The 18,163-nt window shown below is 44.6% G+C and overlaps 1 protein-coding gene across 1 annotated transcript; it reads right to left on the bottom strand.

Annotated features, from left to right (window-relative positions):
• Window positions 1-1,312: 1,312 nt before the first annotated feature.
• BARHL1 (BarH like homeobox 1) lies at window positions 1,313-11,333 on the bottom strand. The gene is made up of 3 exons (XM_012553941.3): window positions 10,054-11,333; window positions 5,038-5,260; window positions 1,313-2,713 (listed from the first exon to the last, which is right to left on the bottom strand). The coding sequence occupies exons 1-3, from the start codon at window positions 10,517-10,519 to the stop codon at window positions 2,419-2,421; spliced, it is 984 nt and encodes a 327-aa protein (XP_012409395.1). The 5' UTR covers window positions 10,520-11,333; the 3' UTR covers window positions 1,313-2,418.
• Window positions 11,334-18,163: the final 6,830 nt, after the last annotated feature.

Below are 18,163 nucleotides of genomic sequence, written 5' to 3'. Positions count from 1 at the left end.
CTCACCATCCCAGGGAAGAAAGAGAGGGGTGTGTGTGTATATGTGTGTGTGCGTGTTGGATAGAGTGGGGGTAGGAAACAGTTGCAGACCAGGAGCTGGCTCTGCTTTTAATGAGGGCCTGTATACTACAGTTTTCCCCCACCCCTCTCTCCCCTCCAAAGCAGTTTTTCATCTCCCAGATCTTTCCTGTCAACAAAACTGGAAGGGTCTCTGGTTATTGTTCCACTGAAAGGCGATTCCCAGCCCTGGATGTTTCTCCTTTCTTAGAGTCTGGTGCCTCCCCCATCCTTAGCATTTTGAGGGTCAGAGCCGCTGCAGGTTGAATGCTGGACAGTGGATGGGGAGAAGGAAGGGGGGGAAGGGGTTGGTCCACTAAGAGCACCTGCTACCTCCCCTGAGATGGGAATGGTTTTCCCCCTGAATGTGGGCACAGCCTGGAGTCTGGCTCAGGGTTTAAATCCAGCCCCCTTGGGATCCTGGCGTTGGGGTGAAGCAGAAGCTAGTAGGGAGGGCAAGAAAAGAATTGCCACCCCTCCCTCTTATCCCAAAACTGACCCCAAGGGTAAATAGGAAGTGAGAAAGGAACGGGATCTGCAAAGTAATGCTAAGGTGCCTCAGGTTTAGCGGAAGGTAGCTAGAATCTGATAGTCTGAATTCCCCAGGGCAGCTGAAAGGTGCAAGACTGAACCGAGGCTAGGAATGAATAGTTTAGCCTCCTTAGTCCCCGCTCCACTGCTCCATCCTGGGGCTGACAGTTAGTCCAGGACCAAGAAGGGAGTGACCCGGACGAGGAGGGGTTGATAGTGGGCAACGGGTTCCGTATGGGGGGAGAGTGGGCTCCGCCTCGGCGCCCATCTGTCGTTCCCCGCACCCGTCGGGTCCCGGTCACCAGCTGCCGGTGCATGGGCCCGGACAGATGAGCTCATCTTGGGGAGGGTGAATGGCAACCCAGCCCGCTGCAAAGCAAGCGCCCGGAGAGTGACCCCCATCTCTACGCGACCCTCCCCCCCTCCCACCTCTTTTTACCTCCTTTCCCAGCCCAGGCCCGCTGGAACTCTACCTTCTTGAGACTAAGGGCCTAAGTGCCAGCGGTGTAGGAAAGGAAAACAGTCTAGGACTGGCGACGGAAGGGCTATAAGGGGAAGAAATCCGTTGAATGGATCGAAGCGGGGGAATAAAAGAAGGAAAGAACAAGGGAGGAGAGGGGGCAGAAAAGAAAGAGAAACAGAAAGCCAAGAAAACAGAGAAATGGAAATCGAATAAAGAAAGGGAAAAGGAGAGGGGGAGAAAATTGAGAAGTGAAAAAGTGAGAGTAAGTAAGATGGCATCAGTGTAGGATCAGAAGAAGGGAGAGGCCAAATTGTAAGGGGTGGAAGACCCAAGGGCTGGAGGAGCAGAGTACTAGGCGAAAGGCAGCGTGCACATGAGCAGGCGTATGGATTTGTAAGAAGTTTATTTCGACATTTAAAAAAGAGAGCGCGAGCCCAAGGGACCTGGCTGGCCCAGGGGTCCGGGCTGGAGGTTGGGGGCTGCATAAGCAAGTCTCCTTGGCCCCTTCCTGCCACGCCCGGGAGCGGGGAAGGCGCAGGCTACAGACTCACAAATTCACGGACACGGTCACGGGCTCATGGGTCACGAATAAATAACTTCATATACACTTTACACGCGGTATGTACAGCTCGGCCCGGCCCGGTCAGACTCTCCTCTGGGTCCGGCCGGGGCTCCCGCTGGGGGAGAGGAAGAGGAGAGGGAAAGGGGAGGGCGTCACAGTACAAGCAGCTGTCCGCGTTTTCCACCCTGCCCTCCCCATTCTGTAGGATATGGGGAGGAAGGGACAAATATACAGCAAGAGACCTGGAGCAAAGGGACTAGGGACTGAGCGAGCAGCTCGTGGTTCCTTCATCCACCCACCCACCCACACAGACTGGGGGAAAAGCAGGGAGAGGAGGCGCCTTACGGGTCAAATTCCTCGGTGATTAAGAAGCAAATTGGGCGGGGGCAGGATGAAGAGCTGTAGGGATAAATGTATGCCCAGAGTCAGATATAACCCGGTTAGGGCAAACTGACCCCATCCTCGGCTGGTTTGAGTGAAGCGCGGCGACTGAGAGTTGGGGATGAAGTGGGAATCAGCCGCTGGCCAGCTCTTGGAGTTTTGACCTTTGGCCCCTTGTGGGAAGCTGTTCTGGAGCGATGAGGGGATTGGGAGAGTTTATACTCGGCAGGGAGGATTTTCAATTCCCATTCCTCCAAGAGAGGACTCTAGGTGAAGGATGTCTCCCCTCCGGGCGCGCAGCGGATTCTGCTCTCCCTTGTCTCCTCACTCTTGGTATCAATGAACTAGGGTGAGGGTGGGGGCTGCGCGGCCCGCGCGGAGAGGGAGAACTAGCGCCCGGGGTGGCTAAGGCTGGGGACTGAGGCTCACCGGGGCTGTGCCGCTCGCGGGAGAACGCCCGCGAGCGGAGGCAGGGGAGGGGGCGGCTCGCTGGCTCCCTGGAGTCCGTGGATAAGGATGCGGGGTACCAGAGGTCTCTGAAGTGCGGGCGGAGGAGCGCTGGGGCCCCGGTACAAGTAGAGGGCTGCGCCAGGGTCCAGATTGGAAACCAAGCTCTGCGGGTAGAAATAAGGCGACGGGAACATCCGTTGCAGCGCTGAGTAATTGCCTGCCTCTGCCAACAGCTCCAAACCCACAGCCGTCTGACGCTTCCATTTGGTTCTGGGGATGGAAACACATACAGCGTCGGATAAGGGAATTGGGCGCCTAGAGGCTAACTCCTGGATCTGGCTCAATCAACCCTGCTATCATCCCCGTCCAAATTCGGAAGTGTTAGTGGAGATGGAGCGAGATATAAGCCCACTGAGCTCATCTGACCTCTCACCGAGAGAGGAGCTGGACTGAGGGAACATGCAAGGGCATGAAAAAAAAAAAAAAAAAAAAAAGAGCGGAAACAACGAAAAGAGAGGTGAGATAGGGACTGAGAGAACAGAGGACAGGAAAAGATCAAGAGAGCAAGAGAAATTCCGAGGCTGGTAATGGAATACCCCAATCTCAGTTGCTTGAACCGAGAGACAGAGGAAGAACAGGAGGGAGAGCGGGGAGAGGTGAGAGTTAAGCAAAAGGTTATTATGCCTTCTTGGTCTGGTGGTCTTACTCCCAAACAGCAGAGCAGGCATATTTACAAGAATAATGATAATGATGATAGCGATGGTGATGATGCAAACAATCATATAGGATCCAAATGAACATAAAAGCAAAACTAACTCCCAGAAGCCTCCTGCTCCAGCGGAATTCCATCCGAGACTCACGATTACTTTGGGGAGAGGAGCCATGAGGAATGAGGAACATGTCAGTTAGATGGCCTGATTTCCAAGTCTCCCCAAACCAGAATTTTGGAGTCGCAATCCCAGTCTGTCGCCCTTGTGACCAGAGTGAGGCAGACTGGAAGAAGGGGACAGAAGCCGGGAGCCCAGTATTTTCACTTTCAAATAGGATATACATGGAAGTATGAATGAGGTTTGGGGCAAATTTGGAGTTTGCAGGATGATGTGATAGTTCGCTAGCCAAAGAGTTAGAGGCGCTCAGAGCCTACTGGTACCTTAGCTCCTTGATAAAGGAAAGTAAAAAGGAAGTGGGAAAAGGAAATCCGCTAACCCCAAGCCTCCTTACAAAGTGAAAGACTTCTTGAGGTCTGAATTTCTGCTTAGGCAATAATGGGAGCTTGGGGGCTCGTGAGATTGGGAGTGCCCTCTGTGACACACTGTCGAATCTTGGAGTCTTCAGCCAGAGCCTCCATATCATTTTGAGATATGTTCTTGAGCCCTCATGGTCTTGGGCTCAAGGAGCACCAACCCATTTCCCTCCCTGAATTATTTATCATCATCATAATTGTGTAATTACTGTAACCGCCCTTAATTATTGATGCTCAGAGCAGTAATCAGTATTTATTATTAATAGGTCTATGTGTTATTCGACTTGTTTAGGGAAAGCGCTTTTCGGCTGAGACTGACAGTGACACTAGGTACATCTTCCACTTTTAGATCACCTGTAACACTCCTAAAAGAAAGTATCAATTTTTTGCACCTTTTCCACAGGAGCTCCAAGTGTTTCTTTGCTAATTAACCCTCACAATGTAGTTGGTAGGTGCTTAAAGATAGTGTTGAATTCTCCTTCTCTCTGCGGAAACAGACCGGTGATTTGCAGTTCACCAGAGTATATAGGAAAGCTAGGATTTGAGCCCAGGCCTTGGGAACCAGACTAAAACTCCTTCTCTTCCTAGGCCCTTATAAAAGATCGATTTCGGACAAGCACGCTTTTACTTCACCCTGTGTTGCGCTCAGTCTTGATTCCTGATCTGACCTCTGCTTTTCTCTCCTCTCTAATCCTGGTTTACTCTCTGTCCCTATTACGGGACAGGCATCTCACTAATTTTCACTCCAGGATCGAGAGCAAAGGTCAGAGAGGTCAACCTACAGACCCTCCCAACAGTGGCAAAGTCCAATTCCCCAGTGACATAGGGAGAGATGCAGGTGCCTTGGCACAGCAGAGTAGGCTGCTGAGTGCAAGGCCATCTAAAGAGCCTGGGGGGATCAGATTGAGGGGAAGGAGAAGAATAAGGGAAAGAGGGGATGGGACTAGTGGAAGCACACATGGGTATGTCTGGAAGCCCACTTTGTACTGTGTATGTCTTACCTTTCTTTGTGGTGTCGGTTCAACTCTGTAATTGTATTGTGTTAGAGTTTGTGTGTTGTGTATGTCTAATTTGGAATACCCCAATGCTTTCATTCAGATCCTAGCTTTTGGGGATAACATAGAATCACAATTTGTGCTGAAAATTGCGTATTGCATTATTGTGTTCGTGGACTTTGTCTGCATGTAGTGTGAGTATTGAGCCTGTGTTGTCTAAATTTTGTCTCTGGGATGAAGATCGGATTGATGAGGGATGGGTTTCAGGCAAGTGTTGGCTTTCAAAGCACCCTCCCCATCCCAGATCCCGGAGGTCTTCTGTCCAACTCCCCTTTGGGGTCTCCCAGGCGCCTCACCTGCGATTCTGATACCAGGTCTTGACCTGCGTGTCAGTGAGGTTGAGCGAGGCGGCTAACTCCATGCGATCCTGCACGCTCAAGTATTTCTGTCGCTCGAAGCTGCGTTCCAGCTGCGCCAACTGATGGTCCGTAAAGGCAGTGCGAGCTTTACGCGGCTTCTTCAGGCGCACTGGGGGACTGTCCCGGGAGCTGGAGATTTCTCGGTCACCTTCTTCTTTCACTGGGGAAGACAATCAAGAGGGTCAAAGCCAGCTCTACAAAATCTAACTAGTTAGTTTTCAGCCCCTTTCCTAGAAACTCAGTTTCTCTATAACTGCGTGAAAATTTAACCCCGGATAAGAAGTCCAAATTTCGCCTCCGAGCTGCCTTTGTGCTTCCGAGGATAATTTCACAAGTTGTTGATGTTTCGAGATTGTTACTTCAAAAGCCGGTTTCTCTTCCCCCCACCTCTCCTCCTTGCCGCGCTTGCCTGCCACTCCCCCTATTAAAAAATTCTTCCCCAGCCTGGGTTGGCGCTTTATTCTTCTAGCTAGGTTTATCTGAGTTACGATTTCCATAATAAAGATAGAAAAAGACAATGCTGAATCTATAGGAAAGAAAGGGAAACGAAACCTTGGGGAAAGTTCTTTATAACTTTCTACTTTCAACGACCTCAACGTCCTTCTTTTCTTCCCATTGACCTAGGAAGTGTATGTACGTGTGTGAGTAGAAGGGGATGGAGGTGGTGTTTTCAGAATATGATCCACTCTGTTCCCCTGTTCCTCAAGCTCTGGAGTGGGGGTAAATTAAGCCAAAAAGACTTCAAGGGGAAAGTTTAAGGGAGGGGAAGTCTGGAATGAAACAGATGCCCACAGCGCGAATGTTCTTTCCAACCAAGCCTTTGGCCGCACAGGATCTGCTGTGCCTCAGAGGCTCAGGAAAGCACCGCATTCTCCCTCCTTCCCATCCACCCCCCCGTGGGGAAAAGGATCATAAGATCATAGGATCATGTGCATAAGGGGCAGTGTAAAGCCAAATTAAAAAGTGAATCAGAAAACGGCTGAAACCTTATCCTTAAGGATAAATTTCTACGTCTTTGTAAGATCATATCTTGCTCAGAATTTGTATCTTAAAGCACATACACAGAGGTCTCTAATTTTGGCGATCACTTATTAATACGTAAAATGCAAGTGATATGTTAAAAATAGAATGTACTCTGAGGTTTGAGTTAAAAAAAATAAACACTTATATTAAAGAATAGATCGATGATCATTCACAATATGCACATTTTCGGAATGTATGTATTAGAACAATATGTATGTAAGCTCTGGAAAGGACCCTAAAGACTATCTAGTTAGACCTCATTCTATAGATGAGGAAACTGAGGTCCGACATAGATAAGTAATTATTTGTATTATTTTAATATATGTATATAATGTCTATTGTAGAAACATTTTAGCTATAAATAGGCATTATATTTTATATGTAAATATTTGTATTTATATTTAAATGTTATATGTAATAAAACACACCACTGTATATAAGTACATAACGTATATGTAATATACCAGAAAAAATGAGTAATGTTTATGGATTTGGTAGGTATATTAAAATGCGATTTATGGAATACCTATTTTATACTGTCTCCCAATACTTGTCTCTTTCCTCTCTAACACAAATATATTCTCAGATATTTCATTGGTTTACAACGGGATATTCTATATCCTAAAACTGAATTCATTCTCTCTCTCTCTCTCTCTCTCTCTCTCTCTCTCTCTCTCTTCTCTCTCTCTCTCTCCTTTCTCCTCTTTCTCTCTCTCTCTCTCTCTTCTCTCTCTCTCTCTCTCTCTCTCTCTCTCTCTCTCTCTCTCTCTCTCTCTCTCCTTTCTCCTCTTTTTCTCTCTCTTTGTCTCTTATTTCCCTCTCTCCTCCCCTAAAGCGATTAAGTAGCCAAAACAGCCACTTTCCATAAATTGGCGGAGAAGGTAGAGGAGCAACATCCCTGTGTTCAGTCCTTTACGGTGAATTTCACTGTGAGCTGCTTTAGTGTTGACAGGGCTTGAGTGGAATACGAGTTGATTTCTCTCTGTAGGGAACAATAATCCGGTTAATTGAGCCGCTAGGGAGCAAAACTCCTCAACTGGAACGGCAGTGGCTCTCAGCCCCGAAGAGGGCCGTGGCTCAACGCGGAACTGAGGAAAGAGAACGCCGGGGAAAGCTAGCTGAGTTCCTGAGAATGAGAGGCTGAAAGCTGGTGAGAGAATTCAGGAAGAAAGAGGGCAAGTAAGCTATGTCTATTTGAGCGAAGGGAAATGGAGAACTGAGGCAATTTTCCGGATACTTTCAGAAACAAACTTAATATTCCGGAGGAAGCGGGTGATTTCCACTCGATCCAGATTGGCTGTCGAATCATACGGCTGGTTGCTTCAGTTCTCCAGTGAGCTTCTCACTCAGGCGTTAGGCGAGTATATGTATAGTGTTAGGAGGAAAGGCCGGGTGAAGTTTATGGTGGCACTTCACGTCTTCCTGTCCGCTTGTCGGCCTGCGACCAGACTTGGGGAGCAGGAGAGTTGGCTGCGAAAAGGGATTCAAACTGCAGGAAATATTCTCTCATTAGTTGCTTTCCCTTTCCATTTCATTTTCAAGGAATTCATATCAAGGCTCTAGCCTAGCCCAACCTGGGGCTGGCCTATTGTTCCGAGACCCGAGAACAGAGTATGCCTCAGCCGAAAAGCTCAGTACAGCTGCTCATGTAGAATTTCCCGGCAGCTTCACACAAATATCCATACCCTCGAGATCTATTTTTCTCTCCTTAAAATATTGCCGTTAGTTACACAGCAAGAGGAATTTGTATAGGAAGACTTCGGGAACCTCGTGATTTTTCCCCCCTACCAGCTGGTCTACAAAGGAAACTTCTCTTAACTATATAGACTAATTTTGTCCCTTTCGTAGACTGGGATATATACATTTTAAAATTTGTCTTTCTATCGGTCTGCCCTTCGTCTGTCTCTGTAATCAGAAATTCCCTTTATAGTTCCCTATATAGTTCTTGCAACCGAGTTGTGATCACTGTCTGTTCCCTGTTCCTTTTGGTGTTTCAGTCCCTGGTATTCTCCATCTGAGCATTATGGGTTGAAGGACAAAACTTCTGGACAAAACTCAATACATTTTTGGAATTGAGTGTCCATATATCTACTATATATTTGGAATAAGCTCGGCGTCATCATTCTTACTGAAGAGAGTGAAATGACATGGCTATTATAATTTTCAGAATCAATTCTCATCTAAATTCGACAAGAATGCTCGAAAAAAGAATAGGATGGGCTACATAAGGCTTCGTATTTTGACTCTTCTCCACATACTCTCACACACATAAAGGAAACGGGTTTTATTCTCATCTTGAAACCTAGAGTTGGATATAAACAGCTGCATCAGGCCAGTCCTCTTCCTCCAAGGCCAGTCTTACTCGATCTGAAAACAGTCCTTTAACAAGAGTAAAACTGGGCAGAGGGAAAAATACGGAAGCTTTTCCCGCTGGTTACTCACATTCCTTGAGACTCCCTGCCTAGTTAGTAGCTCTTGCCCAACTCACTTTCTTTTTTGCTCCTCCAAACCCCTGTTTACATATCTCAGTACTGGAGAAACTTCCTGGTAGCTCTTTTTTAGGAAAGGATTTAGGGATAGGGTTGATTGAGGAATTTATCTTCCTAGAGGGTTCTGGATCGTTTAGCCTAATTCCTTAATAAATAAAAAAAAATTAAAAAACCTATTTTTCTTCTCCCAAACTCTGGCTCCACACATCTTTATGGATTCATCTCTAATAGAGATTTAGGATAGGAGAACAAATACGTGGACTTCAGAGAAAATAAAAGGAACTTTATAAGAAAATTCCATCCCGAAGAAAGGGATTTTGAAATTAATTCTGAAGTGAAAAGGGAACTCCTTGCTATCCACACCTTTAGCACAGTTAACCAGCGAGAAGGGAACATAAGCCTTTCTCCGAAGTAGACTCCTGAGGCTCCTCTTGCCATTTTCCAGGGTCTTGTAAAAAGAAACCACTGCCTCTTGCTGGAGCCCATGTAGTTGAAGGGTAATAAGGATGAAGAGGGGAAACCACTCATAAAGAACTTTCCCTTCTTCCTTTCTTGTTGCCCTTATCTTCCTTTTTCTTCCCACTCAGCTCCCCGTGAACGAAAGTTAGGAGACTGACTCGAGAGAGTAAGGAAGACAGGTGAAATAGACAAAAACTGAAAAACCACGAGTCTCTTCCAGGCTCCTGAATTCAATGTTCAAGTCCATTTACAATCAAATTCAGTAAGAAAAGCTAGTATGTCCTCTTAGAATTCCCGTTTTCCAGGTCCTCTGGCTCCTACCCCAGTATCAAGGTTTTCTAACCACATCACCCTGCTGCTGGCACGTCTCTTTAAACTTAGTATTTCTACTTAAGTCCCTCTGGCCCCTAATGGGCAGGGACTAGGCAAGAAAGAAACTCAATGCCTATTCTTTGATGGAAATGTAGAGCAAAGGCAGAGAAGTTCTGGCCTTACCTGGCCTCAGTGAAAATTCTGGTGTGGACACAGCCTACAGAACTTCGTTTCTAGCTTCAGGTTGGGGGCATTCAAATCAAACCCATAGATCCCCGAATTGTCTCATCGAGGACACTATCCTTTTTTTTCCTTTCTCTTTTTTTTAATCCTGGGAAGGGACCAAAAAAGTGTATCAGTGGGTCAAATGTCCCAGAGGAGTACTTCTGTTTTTTGTTTATTTGGTTTTGTTTAATAAAATAATAAGTTTATCTCCTGCCGGACTGAGAGATGTTATTCCGCTCCCTACTACTCATTTCCCCTCATTCAAATTTTCTCGATGGAACAGGTAAACAGCCAGAAAGATGCTACCCAGATGATCAGGTGTCTAGACTCGTCTTTTAGGGAGCTTGGAGAAGGTGTCCAGTTTGAGAATGATTGTTTACAAGACTTTATGACTCCAGTTCCCTCCTCCCTCTTATCTTAACGTCCTCACCTCCAGACTTCTTACCTTTATACTCTGAATCAGAAGAAGAGTTGCTGCTGCCTTTGTCCAGTTTGTCTCTAAAGTCCTCTCCAGGCTTAGCCGAAAGACGGCCCCCCGGCTCCTGGGCTGCGGGTTGCCCGTTGCTGGAGTAGGGTGCGCAGGCGGCCAACGGTTTGCAGTCGGCAAGTATGTCCCTGATCAGGAAAGAGGAGGTCACGGAGCGGGATTGGGATGGAGCTGACAGCTGCCCGGGCTGCAGGTGGGAATCTAAACCCTGGCCAGACCCTCCGCCTGGCCGTGGTGCTCCAGTGTCCAGACAGTCCCTTCTTGGCGAAGCAGGAGATGAGCATCCGCTGCTGCCTTCCGATCGGGGGCTCAGCTCCAGGGGTGAGCGGCAGTCCCCGATCAGGGGGTCCCCCTTGGGAAGGGCGGGGCTGCCTGCTCTGTGCGAGAGGATGGAGTCGATCCCAAATCCATTGGAGCCTTCCATAGCCAAGCCGCTTCCTTTTCTCCCCAGAACCTCCCCACCCACCCACCAACCCCAGCAGCCACCGCCCCTGCCCCTAGCTGAGGGCTGGCATGGGGCAGGCGGGCAGGGAGCTGGCGGGCACCTTGGACCGAGTTCAGCCTTGGGGGAGCCGGGGAGCTCTGGGCCAAACGCCTTTGCGCATCAGATCCACAAGGGCTCAGCGCTTCTGCAGCATCTCGAAGAGCTGCGGTGCCTGAGGGGGGGTGGTGGGAGTGTCGGGGAGGAAGAACTGGGGAAAGGGAGGGAGAAAGCTTCAAGTTTGGGGGGATAGACGGGAAAGTTTCCGGTCTAGTTTTCCCTTTGGAAAAGAGAAAAATGAGTTAAAAATCTAAATAAAATAAAGATTTGCAAAAGAAGGGAAAAAAGAAAAGAATGATGACAACTAAAAAGTAGTATAATCAAAGCCTTCTTCCTGATGAGCAGTGCACAGTGAGCGACTAGTCAGCACCACGGACAGCAGTATGTCCCCGGAGCCCGGGCTTCCAGCCGGTGAGGCGGAGCGCACCTGACGGCATCAGAACCTTGGACAGCAACAGAGCTCAAGACGCAAGTTGCTCCACCTGGCTCACGGGCTTCTACTTCCTCCGCTTCCGCAGCCTTGGGCGAACGTTTCAGCACCTTGGACAGAGGTTCTGGCAAATCCGGGCCTCGCTACAGCTCTCCCAGTTCCTTCCTGTGCGGTATGCCTCCCCCCCTTCTTTTGAAAAATGAACTTGAGTCACTTTTTCTTTGGCGTTCGGTTTTTTGGGTGTAGTTTTTTTTTCGATTTGTTTTTTTTTTTGTGTTTTTTTTTAAAGGGGGGGACTCGTCCACGTGTCCCTGGAGCGGTGGCGCTGATTGGTTCCGGGTGATTTTGGGGGTGATGTCACAGTTTCGCAAGAAGGAGCCTGATCCCCTTTCAGCTTGATTAAAAGAGACACTGAATTAATTACAGTCCAGACCCAACTGTTTACCGGCGATTTCCACACGGTTTGCTTTCATTAGGCCGCTGATGAAGCTTTTAATGAGGGGTGATTAGCCAAGGGGGGTAAGGGCTGGTGTGTGAGGGAATATGAGGCTGCCGCCGGTGGGCTTGGGTTGTGTTTTTTTTTCGGGTAAGTTTTCTCCAATCCTCTCAGTTAGCCAAACCATCAGTCCACTGAGCGCTCTCTCTCTCTCTCTCTCTCTCTCTCTCTCTCTCTCTCGACATAGGACTCGGAGGTACCGTTGAGCTATCGGGAATCAAATTCCCCAGTAAGAGGGAAAAAAGTTCTTAAAAGGAAAAAAGTTTGTGTTCTTTACCCGTTCCCCTATTCAGCCCATAGCTGATTTTAATCGTTTCTTGTTCTTTGCATCATGCCTCAGCTCTTTCTATTCTTTGCTGCCAGTGATAGAAGTTCAGTCTTAACAAAAGCTCAATTTCTTCTGTTCTGAATGGTGGCAGAAAGGGGTCTTCTTCTAGGAGTGGGATTATGGGGTGGAGGGATGTGGGTGCTTCGAGGCTCCAGAGACACTCTTGGCTGAAGAAAGGAGAAAAGTTAAGTAGACAAAAGAGGCAGATCCCCTTCCCTAGCTAAGCCACGCTCCCCAGAGGCCGCTCAAGCTTTTGTCCCTTCGAATATAAGAAACTAGAAGAGGAGGCGTGTATGAAGCTTGGTTATAAGGGCCAGAGTCGTAGCTCAACCGAAGAACGTCCTTCGTATCATCGTAGAAAACGGGGTCTTTCCGATGTGTTCCAATCTTCTTGTCATATGCTTTTCAGTGGTTGGTTGGGGGGTGGGAAGGGGAAGAGGAGGCGGAATGCCAGTTAGAAACACGAAGTGAGAGTCCCAGACCTTTTGTCTCCTTCCTGAAGGCAATGTGACCTGAGTTCGGAGCAGTGCCGAAGACAGAAGATTAATTTGTGGCGTCTAGGTCCCCAGGGCAGTCCCGTGGTCTGATATCTGAAAAACTGGCAGTGTCCGAGGTTTGGGCTGGGTGGAGCTCACCAGAGAATTTCCTCTTAGTTGGTGATGAAAAGGAAAAAAGTTCTCTCTGAAGTGCGCTTCCCTCTAGGCGCTGAGAGAAAATCCGCACTTATTTACACTGGGGCTGGAAGCCAGACTTTTGGAATGGGGGTTTAGCGCAACATGGCTGAATAGAAGCTTCCCCCTCTCAGCCCCCCCGCCTTTTCTCTTCAAGTCAGTTTCGTTAGATAGGCTTCAGCTTCTGTTGTCCAGCTATTTTTTCCTCCGTCACCCTCCCCCCCCCCCCCCCAGCAGATTGGAAGCGGCCACTCCTGTCTGGCGGAGGGCTGTGAGGCTGGGGGCGGCTCCCGGGCGGGGGCAGAGAGGAGTAGACCGCCCGACTGCAAGCTGTCGGAAGAGGGAGGGGGTGGGTAGAAGAGGAGGACACAGTGAGCCGGAGGACTGCTGTGGGCTGCTCTCGGACTTGGTCAGCCGCTTCTGTTATGAATGCCCGTTGCAGAGCTAACATGAGTTTTGGTAGTTGTTTTTGATGAGGAAAGATAAAGTGGCGTCTGGAGAAGCTTGTTCGGCCTATTTGCTCCCAGTTTGCTATTGATCCCAGCCCACACGTCCTACCTAGCCTCATTGGAGTTGTTCCCTTGTGATGTTAAGATCCAAATTATAAAACTTGTTACAAATGAGCCACCTGTGTTGGTCCGGGGAGACTGTCAAGCTTTTGACATCTGTCTCCCCCCCCATCTGTCCCCCTCCCTCGGTCTTTTTTTCTCTATCCTTTTATTCTGGGAGCCCCCTCGTCCAGCAGGTCGCATGGTTTAGGAGATTTTCCTCTCTTTTTGCCTTACCTTTCCAGCCCTAGCCCCAGGGCAAGTCAGAACATAAGAAAGGCAAAGGCAAATGTAGTTTCAGAGGAGCCCAGAAGCCAAAAGATGAGATTCTGAGAACGGCTACCAGTGAGCTGATATTTGTATTGTGAAATAGTAACCTAGAGAGATCGTAAAACTTTTCCCAGCTTTCTAGGTTCTTCTGAATAAGAATGTCTACCTTATAAATACTGGATTATTACAAATAATTTTTTCTTGGTTTGGTTATGATATAAGATATAATCTCCACTTAAATTTCACACTGTCCAACAGTCTTCACATTCAGCACCCCAGCTTCTTTCATTGTTTCTGCTTAGCAATAGTTGTCCCCTTCTTTTTCTCTCAGATGTATCTGAGACTGGGGAAGCTCAGAGAATTGTCTCTTTGGAATGGGTAGAAATCTAGAGTAAAAGAGGTATCTTTTCTTCTTTGACATTCCCTCACAGCTAAAGCACCAGTTCCCTAACAATTTCCAGCATATTTCACTTCGTATCGAACCTATCTTTCCTCCAATTAAATTAAATCCATTTTTAACAAGCAAGTATATCTAGTAAAGTACTAGATACCTCTTATGGGCAAAACACTGGGCTAGGCTCTGAGAATACAAAAACAAAAATGAAAACAGTGCTTGTACTGAAGGAAATTATTGTTATAAAAACAGTAAGCAACTGGAGAATTTAGGGAAAGTGTTAACAACTAGGGGAATCAGGAAATCCCATTATAAAATTTAAGTAACAAAATGTCCATCATTCCTGGCAAAAGCCTAATTAGCAATTATTAACTGTGTTAATGACCAAAGAATTCACCCATGGTAGCGAATCTATTAGTGATGAGTCTCTCCTCTCTGGACCCATACTTGGATGTCAGTGCTGCTGGTAATATTTAATAGAGAAGAAATGAAAATAAGTTAATATCCTTTATTTCATATTCTTCAAATAATATTTTAAAACTCTACAATAATAATATTGTGCTAATCTAAATATAGATGGCACCCCTAAAGTGAGATCCTTTTGAAAGATGTGAACATATACACTAATAATTATGCATTATCAAATAAATGTAAATGTTCTCAGTTTAAAAACATTTAACTCAAATATTACTTATTTTTATAATTGCTACTTTTGATCTCCATTTTCATTTTCCTTTTTACAATCTTCACAGAATTGTTATTAAAATTGCAATTAAGGGCTACATTCCAGTTTCATACAAACCAGATAGGGGGGATAAATGTGGTCTATATTTAGAACAATATAGTAGCTGACTTATAATTTACAGAGTATTTTCCTTACAACTTTGTACCATCTTCATTTTATAGGAGAGGAAGATTAGGTTCATAGAACTGAAGTTAGCCCTAGGTAACAAAGCTACTGTAAGCAACAGAATCAGGATTTGAACCCAGGACTTCTGACCAGAGTCCAATTTCTCTGCAACAGACTGAAATTCCAGTAAATCTCCTTTTGCTTATAATGAACAGTTTATCTCTAATGCTCCTCAAAGATTAGGTCTTAGGTCTGTCACTAGCAAAGCTAAACCAGAGCTCGTTCAGAATTACAGAATCAGAACTGCAGAATCTCAAAAATGTAAGGGACTTCAAAGATCATCTAATTGATATCTGAATTCCCCACAAAGTTATTCACTTCCTACTCACAGATCTACAAAGAAGGGGAATCCCTAACTTTTGGGGACTACTGTTCCATTTCTATTTTAATGAGGGAAGTGCCCGAAATTCACAGATTTATAGAATACCAAAGAAGTAAACAAGAGCTCACATTTATATAGTGTTTTTAAAGCCTGGTTGCCAGCTCTGTATCCCACTTCAGTAAGATGAGGGCCTGAAGGGATTGTAGTTAACACTAATGATAATAACTCCCATTTACATGGTACTTTACAGCATAGAGTGCTTTAAATATATTATCAGATTTAATCCTCACAACCACCCTGTGAGATTATCATTTTACATATAAGAAACTGAGGCAATGAGATATTGATTTATCCAAGGTCATAAAACTAGAGCTTGAGGTAGTATATGAACTCAATTCTTCATGGCTCTTGAGTTTAACACTCTATTCATTATGCCATCCTGTCCCTCATGATGTACTAAGTGTGTGGGTAAAATTCTGTGTGTCTTGGTGATGGAATCCTAGGAACCAACCACTGATAGCAAGGCCTTTCTTATGGCTCCATGAATAGCCAAATTAGCAAGAAGTGAAAAGAAGAAGCTAGACAACTAATTTCACGTCTGTATTCCACAAAATGCAGAATTGGGCAAGAAGCAAGGTCATTCATCTCTCAAATTTCTATTATGTCTTGTTTCTTTGGCTCAAATCCTTCAATAGATGAAGTCTGCACAATGCCTGGTATATAGATGATGCTTAATGTATACTGAGTGTTCTCTAGCCTGCCATCACCAAACAGAAGAGGTAGGAAACCCTTGACTTTGGACTCATGGATATTTTGTACTCCTCTTAAATACTTATATTTCTTTTTTATTTCCAACATACCTTCAATGCAATTCAACACAAATTTATTAAGTATTCACAATATGCAACTTCAAGGAAATATCCCTCTTACTATCCTATCTCTCCTACTATCATTAACCACTAAGCCCTTATGAAGTCTTTAACACAGAAGATTCACACTTTTGATTATTTTGGCATCTAGAGCTATGATTTCATTGATGTGATGATGTGGAAATATCCCATAACCAAGTCTGACCAACAGTTAATCAGGTTTTATTCTTTCCAAAGTAAATCTGCAAAATTTTAATTGATTATCTTGTGACCCAAGAAAAATCTATTAACTTTTCCCCTAGTTTTTTGATGAAGAAGGGTCTACGAGCCTTACTCATACTTTGTATGAGTATATGTCTGAATATCTTGATCCATTGTTAACCATTTTGCCAAGCAAAAAGAGTATATGTTAAGACAGTCAATGCAAAGGTGTTAATTGTTCTAAATGTGTTCTTTTGATAAAGTTTTGATTCAAGGATTCTTAATACATAGGAGTTTCTTAATACATAGCCGTAACTTTCTCCTTATTAATAGTTTCATACCCAATGTGTCTTGCCTAAAGTAAACCACAGTGTTTTTAAGTATAGCTTTTCGCCCACTGATTCAGTTTGATTTCTGGCTTCAAGTACAAAGTCTTCAGTTTATATTGGTGTACTTTAAGAATTTTATTGAGTGTCCATGACATTTGGAAATCATTGTGGAAAGTTTCCATAAAATAAAATAGGTGCTTCATGTATTTTTCAGTGACAACATTAAACTCAATGTTATCCAAATTCATCAAATGATTTTGATACCATTTTTCTCTTTGACTTGACTGCCATTCTTAGTTCTCTTCAGAAGTGACAACAATGGATTTAGGATGAGGGAGGATTATAGTAGGATTAAACTGTCTCCCTGCCACAATTTATATCAATTGTTAATAACATTATTGTGTTGATACAGTGTTTTAAATAGAGAACTGTTTTGTGTATTAACACAAAGTACCCTAGCTTGGAACCATCTTACATTTACACCATGTGAATCCATAAGTGTGGAATTAAGTCAAAAGTCTTGGTACAATTAATAAAGGTGATAAATGTTAGAGTACATGTGTGTGGCTTTCAAAATCATGATCAAATTGATAATGAATTGCTCTTTATATCTCTGAGACTTTTTGGCTCCTCTTCCAATGATATATGGTTTTCTTGTCTACATTTTTTAAGCAATGAAAGTTGTAAATGTTTTGTATAAAGGACATCAATATGCCATTGCTATGGTCACTGGTGTTCTCATCTATTGGCCATAAATATGTGATAACATCTACTAAAAAAAAACTAAGATCAGGCTTGCTTCAGAGAGGAAAGCTAGTAAAATACTGAACTAGTTATTCATGCACTATTTTGAAAGGTTCCAACTAATAATTATGAATCTTATCTTGATGGACCACTTTCTGGCTTTGTAGAGAAATTAAGAGTTTCAATCACCTCATTTGAAGTAAATAGCCATTCTATATTCTTTATATTAATGGCATGAAAGGTTTTTTAATTTCATATTTAATCTAACTTGGGTTCTCATTATGTGGGGCTCCTTTCAACACTACATTATGTGAATGAGAGGATTGGGTTAGATGATCCATAAGGTATATTCTAGCTCTGACATTGTGTTCTAAGATCTGTCCCAGCTCTAACATTGTATGGTTCTAAGGTTCTACAAGCTATCATTGGGTAACCTACAAATTGTAATCCATATGTATCATCATTTTATTCCCCAGCCTCTAGATGCAAATTAAGCATAGATACTTTTTAAATGTTACTTCTTGTTGACTCCAGAGAAGACTTAAAAATTCCAGGCTTATTAATTGAAGATTGGAAGGAGCTGGGATAAAGGGGATACCTTAAATGTTTACTGCTATTATTATGAGTAATTTTTGTTACCAGGTTGAATATTTCATAGACTGATACCAAATTATCTAACTATATGCTCAAATTTTCCCATATAACTACCTGCTGGAAAAAAACACATAAATTTGCAAGCCTATGATTTCTGTTTCCTTAGAGATCACATTGTTTTTGTATTTATTTAGGAAGTGATGAGAAGTTGGGTCAGGAGGCCCATTTCAAACTACTGCATGAAATAAGTTTATTCAATTAAATTCATCAAGCATTTTAAGTGCAAAACCTTGTTCTGATTTGGAGATACAGAGGTTTAAAATAGCATAGCTCCTGCTCTCAAAAAGAGGATACTCTATTAAAGGGGATATAGCATATAAACCAATAGGGGTATGGTATGAGCAGAGAAAATGGAGAAGGA

The sequence above is a fragment of the Sarcophilus harrisii genome, chromosome 2 (assembly GCF_902635505.1).
Source record: "Sarcophilus harrisii chromosome 2, mSarHar1.11, whole genome shotgun sequence".
Classification (NCBI taxonomy): domain Eukaryota; kingdom Metazoa; phylum Chordata; class Mammalia; order Dasyuromorphia; family Dasyuridae; genus Sarcophilus; species Sarcophilus harrisii.
Note: the sequence above shows the minus strand (reverse complement) of the source record. Positions and strands in the feature narration are given on the sequence as shown.